The following is a 9,120-nucleotide window of genomic DNA, read 5'->3' as shown; positions in this document are numbered from 1 at the left end:
ACTAATAAAAGAGAAACATGGTAATTGGCAGACGACTGCTACCCTTCCGATTGGCTAATCAGTGAGATATGCAAATTAACTGACAGCCAAGATGGTGGCCGGCAGCCAGGCAGCTTGAAGCTAACATGAGGCTTGCTTGCCTCAGTGACAGAGGAAACCAACGTTCCCTGCCTGCGGCTGCAGGCCTCTGAGCCTGCAGTTTGTAACATTTTAACAAATATGGCCAGACTTCATCCAGCGGATTTGCAACATTGTAAGCAAAGGCCAGAAACCTACTTTCAGCAGCAGAGGCCTAAGAGCTGGAGCCAATCCTCAAAGCTAAAGCTGGCCCAGAATAAAAAAGAAAAAGAAAAAGAAAAACAGGAGCGGTTGGGAGCTTCAGTCACCCCCAGCCTGAAAACAGCCCTCAGCCCCTCACCAGACTGGACAGGCACCCCAGTGGGGACCCCCACCCTGAAGGGTGTGTGACCAGCTGCAAACAGCCGTCATCCCGTCACCCAGGCTGGCCAGGCACCCCAGTGGGGACCCCCACCCTGATCCAAGACACCCTTCAGGGCAAACCAGCCAGCCCCACCCATGCACCAGGCCTCTATTCTATATAGTAAAAGAGTAATATGCCTCCCAGCACCGGGATCAGCGTGACAGGGAGCAGCGCCCAAACCCCCTGATCACCCTGCTCTGTGTGTGACAGGGGGTGGGGACACAACCTCCCTATCCGCACTGCTCTGTGCATGACAGGGGGCAGCACCCCAACTCCCCAATCGGCCCTGCTCTGAGCCCAACCAGGGCTTCACCTAGGGATTGGGCCTGCCCTCTGCCACCCGGGAGCAGGCCTAAGCCAGCAGGTTGTTATCTCCCAAGGGGTCCCAGACTGAGAGAGGGCACAGGCCGGGCTGAGGGACCCCCCCTTCACCTTGAGTGCACAAATTTTTTTGCACTGGGCCTCTAGTATAGGATAAAAATGTGAGAAGAGAAAATGAGAAAAAGAATCCTTAGAGGGCTTTTTACTCATCCATGAGGAGAGATAAGATTCTCCACTTCCTCAAACTTTCCCCTCCGCACTGGTTATATTCCCATCCCCTCAAGGAGTGGGGGGTTTTCACAGTTCAGTTATATTATCATGAACAGGCAACACTGAACAGGAGAGGTTAAAGGTGAAGACTAGGGCTATACATTTGAAGGTTTTTTGCATTTCACTGTGTGTTTTGTGTGTGTGTGTGTGTGTGTGTGTGTGTGTGTGTGTCTTTGTTGTGTCAGTAACAACTGAACGCGTAGTCTATGAATTTTGCCTGTTAACACATCATAGAGTCAAGGAATTAGCTACTACTCCACCCACCCCCAGTTATAAAGTAGTTGGGATTTTTTAAAATGTAAATCGCTCTGTACTAATTGACCTAATTTGTTCATAAAATGCCTTTTAAACGTTGCAGAATAATTGACTGTACTAATGTTATGAGGTTGGTACCCTTCCAGGGACAGAGAGGAGACAAGCTTCTTCTTCCTTCCTCCACTGCCGCCTGAAGTCTTTGTACTGAACATAATTGACCTTGGACATGTTGTTATGTGACCCATGGACATTTTTAGTGTAGTCTCTAATAATGATGTGTCTTATTCTTTGTTTACCAAAGTGACTAATGCTAAAATCAAACTTTCCCTCAATATGTAAATCAAATATTAGTGTTCTGATCATCAACCTGACTTGTTTTTGTTAATTTTTAAAACCTGTGATTATAATGACCTGATTCTAAATAAGGATGCAAAATCATTTTCATATTACAAATATTGGGTTTGTTTTTATCTCAGAACCAAAAGAGTGCCTCTCTATTAACTTTGCATTCACACTTAATGGGGGGGGGTCTCTTTTCAATGAATTCTGATGGAATTTGATGTTTGTGAAATGTCTCAGTGACATTGAGTTGAAGGCCTTACTGGACCCTGTGGATGGAGCCTTTTTTATGTGTAATTTTCCAAACTATTATCCAAATTGAGATGAAATTTAAGTGTTCTCATTCTTCCCTTGATTTAATCATCTGTGGAATGGAATCAAACATTGGATCTTTGGAAGAGAGTTATTGGTATCCATAAGAGGCATCTGAATGCTAAAAACAATATGCAGTATAGTATGCAAACCACTTATCCTGTAATAATCGGTTCTCCAACTTGGCTGCACACTGGAATCGCCTGTGGAGCTTTCAAAGAACCAATGATTCAGGTTTCAAGGACTAAACCAAATAAAAACAAAGTTCTGTGGCAAGCCTTTTATAGAACCCTGTCTAGATTGAAAAACAAATCTTCATCAGCCCTCTTGAGCATGGTTATTCAATCAGAAAGGAACACACTATCATTCTGTCCACATTTTCTCATTTCATCTACAAAATTGTCATGAGTAACACTTTCAAAGCCTTGTTGAAATCCTGATGAGCTCTATATGGCATTCTCTGATTTATCTGTCCAGTAACACTATCAAAAAAGAAATGACATTTTTAGTTCAGTATATAACTCCATGATATGCCATTTTCTTTTAAAATTTTGCTTCTCTTGAAAATGGAGTTCATCATTAAAATATATTAGTTCCTGAGTACGTTGCATATATTGGTGATAATAAAACTATCAGTCTGACTACTTATGATTAGGAGTGCATTATCTTTATGGCTAAGGAGAAGGAAGGGAAGAAATCTAAATTCAGATCGGTTGTCTACACTAGTAGATGTGTTACTTTCCCTTTCCCCCATTTAAAGCACTACGTAAATGTTATTCTTATTTTTTATTATAGAACCAGGGAAATTCTGGTTATCTTGTATTTCTGGAGAAGAGAGTAAAAGCAGAAGAGAATATCTAACAACCAAAAAACAGCAACTCAGGACCAAAGTGCTTCTAGCTTCCTCCAGCCACTGGAACTTGTGTTGTGCATTGGAATGTCTGGGTTTGAAGGCGCGTGCTCATTTGGAATTAAAGTCAGACATAAACTTCCTGATCACCAGAGAAGCAAGCATACTTTGCTAGCACTCAGTCAATATTGTTTTGAATGTATTTCAGGAAGAGCTGGGAGCATTCCCTTCTTTTTCCATAAGCCACTTTAGAACAGTAAGGTTTATTGATGGTTTGTTGACACTCCTCCTACTTTGAAGGCAAGCCTATGCCTAATAGTAGGGACCGGTTGGGATAACTTCAGCTAAAATAATTATAGAACAGTAACAAGGTTTCTTTTTAGTCAGAAGAAAACATTGCCTGTCAAAAGATAGACAGCTTTTAAGAATCATTGGTTGTCAGGAATTTAGCATAGTAAAGTGGGACCTAACCATAGGAAAGCTGCAAGTCTCATTTAGATTGTAATTCAGAAGCAGACGGTTCAAAGTGGTGAGTTATGACCCAGAAGATAGCCAAAGGAGAAATTGATTTCACAGCAAACTAAAATCTAAGAGACTCTGGCCAGGTGAAAGGGGCTGGGTGGGAAAAATGATTAAAATTTGACTGGGGACCTACTCTTGTCCAAGACTGATATTCCCTTATCTTACTCTTTCTTTTCAAATTTTCCTCAAAAATTTCTTGTGGAAAAACTTTGATTATACAAAAAATTTCTAAAAATAGGGTAATAGATATCTATATACCCACCAGATAGACTAAGCAGTTATTTTGCCATATTTCTTTTATGTATCTATCTAGCTATAATTTGTATGTATACTTTTTAACCTTTATTGTTGATGTCCCATTACAGATGTCCCATTTCCCACCACCCTCTGCCTGCCTCTACCCAGTCCCCACCCTCCTTCCTTCTGGCCATCACCACACTATTGCCTGTGTCTATGGGTTATGCATATATGTTCTTTAGCTAATCCCTTCACCTTCTTTTATCCAGTATTATCATTCCCAGGTGTCCTTAAAACATGGTTTGGGAATAAGCCAAGGGTATGTAATGTTTATTGTCCTATTAGATTGTCTTTATGTGCTGTGCTCAGACTCTTGGTGACCCTATAAATAAGTGGAAAGTTTCAACATAGGGTTTTCAAAGTAAGAAAGTTAAGAAAGATAAAATTTGAGAAAAGAACATGTAGTGATTTACCACTGCTTTCTGCTGCACAGGGTGTGATTCCAACCTGCATGTGCTTAGATCATGGTGCCATAAATCTCCGAACAGCTATGAAATATAAGTGTCCCTGTGGGGCGACCATAGGTATCAGACTTATAACTAAGGAGTTAAGTCCCTCATAATCACAGTTCATTCTAAATAGGCAAAGCATGGAATGTGGTGGTAGATATTTGCCTGCTGAAATACTCACTCACATGTTTTATTCTATGGCTTTTTAAAATCTGTGCTTTTGCCAAAAATAAAAAATAAAAAAAGACTTCACCAAGAAAGTCAGGGTTTTCCTAATAACTAAGAACATTTCTGACCTTTATTATTTTGAAATACATGTATATCTTTTCCAACCTGGTTTTAACATTATTTTAGAAGAGTCTTTGTATTATGATTAAAGGATACTCTGAGATGTCTTACACAAGCATCTCAGCAGAGAAAGTTAACCTGATTAAGGCAGTGTTAGGACTATAGCTAGGAGATCCAATGTTCTAACAATATTGCCAAAAATCAGGATATCAGGACCCTCCCTCCCTCCCTTTCTTTCTTTTTTTCTCTCTTTCTTTCTCTCTGTTCTTCCTCCTCCTTCTTCCTCATTTTCCTATTCCTCTACCTCTTCTTTTTTTGGTAAAGAATTGCCATAGTGCTCAGATAGCAAAATTCATCAGTACTTTTCATTTAGGCATAGCCAGTGAATGTGAGGAGACCAGACAAGGAACTGTCTAATGTCACTACCAACTGTATGCATTATGAGTTGAACAGTGAATTACTTTCCCAGGTCTGCCAGTCAGGAGCTCCATAACCTTATATAGATTACTTCTTGCTGGGTCTCCATTTCCTTATGGCTTCAAACCAGTGGAATTTGTTTAGATTATTGGTTACCAGGAGACTCTGGAATTCCATGGAGTTCCTTGGGCTTAAAGTGTCCAAGGGGGAGGTCACATAATACTTGATTCCACCAGAACAATTCCTTTTTAATTTGTTTCCATGTGTATTGGGCTTCCACATGACATTCACTTAAATAAAAGGAGAAGCTCAGAATCTCTTGCTCTGATTTTGTGTTCTTAGGCTGTGGATAGGCTACAGCCTTCCCTGACTGCTGGAAGGGCCATGGTTTGAGTGTGCATAGTTTTTAGGAGTACTTCCAGAGGAGTTTTCTTCAAAAAGCCTCTCAGAGACCTCTCCTCACCTCCTGACTAAATCTGTATCTCATAGAATGGAAAGATTTCCCTTTTCTTACCAAGTCAAGATACTTGATTATGATGTGAAACTGGGCAACCCCACTCTGGCAGGAATCTTGGGAAGAAGCCAGAGAAGAGCACTGCAGTGGTAAAACTGTCACAGAGACCAATGGTCTATAGTCTGTGGAGTGATGGGAATACTTGTATATTATTGTTTACAGAGCTATTCATCTGAGGAACTGCATATAAAATATGAGTTGAAATAAGTTCATGTAATCTAAAATGCACATTTCACAGATCTTATCACAGTCTGGCTGTTTTGATCCTAATATGGTTATTTGGAAAATAATCTGGGAGTTAGTTTCTTCCTGTTTGAATATTCTGAAATGAAATATAAACAAATATATAATGTTAAATGTTACCTTAGAAATATAAATTAGTGGTAAGTTAAACAAAAAATAGGAGGTGAGGAAGTCAGTATACCAAATATAGATAATGCTTTGAAATGTTTTATGTGAAAAGGACCAGAGATATGGGCCAGTATATATAATGGGAAATAGAATCAGGTCCTTTTGACCTCACTGATTTTCTAGTCTTTATCTTTATTTTTCTTCCTCTTCATTCTACTAGCCACCTTCTCTCCCCATTACCCTTTGGCCCCTGTCTTTGTCCTATGTCCTCTTATTACCTTTGTTTCTCGTAGTTTCTCTCCTTTACCTCCTGCTTCATTTTGTTTTCCTACTTTTCCTATCTCTACACCCACCCCCACTTTCAAATCCCCTGTGATTCCAAACCTTGGGTTATGCTTAGGCTGCCAAGGATTGCTTCCTGAGTACACATGGCCTGCTCCACGTTTCTTGATAAGCACTATTAATCCTGAGATATTAGAATGAGCATATGCATTGAGTCATCTGGAATTTATTTTCAGGCAGTGGTCATTCCTTTATGGTTGAAAGAAGCATTCTAAAGCTGGGCCAACACCTAATCTGTCAGTGGTACCCAATTACCTTTTACCATCAACATATAAGGAGGTAGATCTACATTAGGTTATTTTAAATGACATTTTAAGGATTAAAAGACAACAAAAATATCCCAATAATTTGGTGACAGATGAGAACTACTATGCAAGACAAGTAGAAGGCTAAATTAGACCACATTGTTTATTCAGTAATCATAATGGACTATTAGATTGAATAAGCCTAAAGTATAGACTACAACATCAGTTATATAAAGCTATATTTTGGAGATTTGGACCCATTTACTCTCTTCTTAGAAAGAAAGAAATGTCAAGGCCTTTCATGAAATCCATAAACTTTAGAGACAGAAATATATTCTGGCCTTTAACCTCTGACATCCCAGGTCATGAGTAAACTAAGGTGTCAAGTCATTCATTTCCAAGTCTCTCTCATAAAACACTGAAAGGCAATTTAAAATTCTAAAATGAGAAAGGAACCAGGACAGCAGTAGGTTGCAGGTAATAGCTCCCACCTGCATTTGCTGTTCTTCAATAAAGGAATTAAAAATTAGATAGGAGGGGTGAAGGACAGGAAGTGGTTTGTTTGGAGTATTTAAATGTTAGCTTTTTTAATATCCTGGGGAGGGAAAAAAGTTTCATCTCACTCTGTATAAACATGTTGCATTGTAATTCTCACTCATTACTATGCAAGAGAATCCCCCTCTATGGGACTTTTTGGCTCTCTAATTTGATGTACTTAGGAGTTACTAAGTGGGCCGCAAGTCCTTGCCCACTGGTTTTCAATGTTCGCTGTAAATTGGAATCTCCTGGAGAGCTTAAAAAATACCAATGCCTGAGTTCCACTCCCAGAGATTTTTATTTAATTGATCTTGGCTGAGAACTGGGTATGGCGAATTTTTTAAATCACCCAGGTGATTGTGGGAAACATACAATCACCTTTGCAACCATGCCTTCCAGAGGTTATATATACTCAGGTCAACATGATGGGATATATGTATTTCCCAACTCTTTAGAGTCACAGATTCACAGGCAATTCTTGGTTTAATTTTCTAGGTGGTTCATCACACATTCATTATAGTATAAGGGTTTTTACTGGTTTAACTTTCACAGAACAACCTCATAACATTATTTCCAATTTTGGGGGGATAGGGCATCTCACTGTCACCTTAGTTACTGCCAAGAGTAATAATTTCTAAATGTTATAGAAACTTTGAAATATATGTCAATGCCATTATGTATACAATAATTTTTAAGATCCACTGTATAAACCAGAAGAAATTGGATTTGTACCTTCTATGCCAGCTCATAATCCTAATATGTACATGTGCTGAATAGATTTTTCTAATTTTTTTCTATAGGCATTATATCTGATAGCTACTAATGGAACCCCAGAGCTCCAGAATCCAGAAAGACTGTCGGCTGTATTCCGTGACTTTTTAAATCGCTGTCTTGAGATGGATGTGGATAGGCGAGGATCTGCCAAGGAGCTTTTGCAGGTGAAAATAAAATAAGACAATTACAAAGAGTCATTATATTGGGCTTTTATAACTTCAATGTGTGACAGTAAGAGAGCTCTGTCAAGAGATGTCTAGTGAGAGTTAAGCTATAGACCACAGGCACATAAGTATAGGCATGCATCTGATACATGATTGATTGACATATTGCCTTTCTTCTGAAAAGTTGGCAGTTTAATCTATAAATCTCCTTTGCTCTTCCTGGAGTCTTATTTTGCAAGGAAAAAAACAATGTAAATCTCTGGTGTTGCTGTTTTGTACTAAACTTTACTTGTGCTCCTGGATGTTGTATGCAGGTGCTCTTGGCTGGAGGTAATTCTCTACATAACTATGCAATTATTTCCATGGCATTTGCTACTCTAAAGCTTTACTGGTCAAAGCCCCTTTGCTTGTGATGCCAAATGCCAGGCACCTGCTTGCCTGGGTGAGTAACATCCAGTGGTGAGTGCCTCTGTAACCATTTGTCCTTTTCATGGCTTTCAGGGATTAGTATATACAATAATTAGTACTTATAATGTACCAAATTATTTAACCACATTATCTCATTTAATTCTTACAACAGCTCTATAGGGCAGGTGTTATTATCCCAAATTACAGATGTAGAATTAAGGCTCACATAGCTATTGAGTGGTAAACTGGGATTTGAGCCCTGGATTGTCTGACTTTCCACCACACAAACTCACAAACCAATTTAGAGCAATATCTCAGGAATAGCTCAGAGATATTGCAAGTTTGGTTCCAGACCACCACAATAAAGCCAATATAACAATAAAGTGAGTCATAATATTTTTGTTGGTGAGAAGTCTTGCCCTCAATTTACAAAAAAAAGCAACATCCATGAAGCGCAATAAAGTGAAGTGCAATAAAACAAGGTATGTCCATACTTATATTGATAAAGCAACACATGCTCATGATTACACATGTAGCTTCACTGCTGGGGACTGTTCCTCAGGAAAATGTAACAAGCAATGTAACATTCAAAAGCAATGACTGATTGTTCTCTCTGTGACTTTGACCACATACTCAATTTAAACAAAAGATACATATATCCATTACTCCTGAACTCCCTCCTGGGACAGGCAAAAAATATCTCACCACAACCCAAATCACTCCAGGGATAAACCAACTTGAAGGAATTAAGGAAGCTACACCTTTTCTCTTTTGCTACCTGTATTTCACAGGCGCTCATAAAAACCTACAATATCAAATCTGGAATGGCTCTTTATTAATCCTCTAGCTAATCCTATCTCAAATTACAGATGAAAAATCTGAACTTTTGAGTGCTTCACTTATATATCTTTTCACTCTTCCCACCACCCCATATATACCTCCTGATGCATGTTCCAAGGATAAATGAAGATATTGTTTTCCTAT

The 9,120-nt window shown here is 39.1% G+C and overlaps 1 protein-coding gene across 6 annotated transcripts in view; it reads left to right on the top strand.

Annotated features, from left to right (window-relative positions):
- Positions 1-9,120, top strand: part of PAK3 (p21 protein (Cdc42/Rac)-activated kinase 3) — a 310,496-nt gene that overhangs the window by 292,548 nt on the left and 8,828 nt on the right. For all 6 annotated transcript variants that reach the window (XM_006765157.2, XM_006765156.2, XM_006765159.2 and 3 more), the window contains one exon: positions 7,591-7,728. In XM_006765157.2, the coding sequence (XP_006765220.1) occupies positions 7,591-7,728 (138 nt within the window). The remainder of the gene's footprint in view (positions 1-7,590; positions 7,729-9,120) is intronic.

This window comes from Myotis davidii, unplaced genomic scaffold (genome assembly GCF_000327345.1).
Source record: "Myotis davidii unplaced genomic scaffold, ASM32734v1 scaffold941, whole genome shotgun sequence".
Lineage (NCBI taxonomy): Eukaryota > Metazoa > Chordata > Mammalia > Chiroptera > Vespertilionidae > Myotis > Myotis davidii.
Note: the sequence above shows the minus strand (reverse complement) of the source record. Positions and strands in the feature narration are given on the sequence as shown.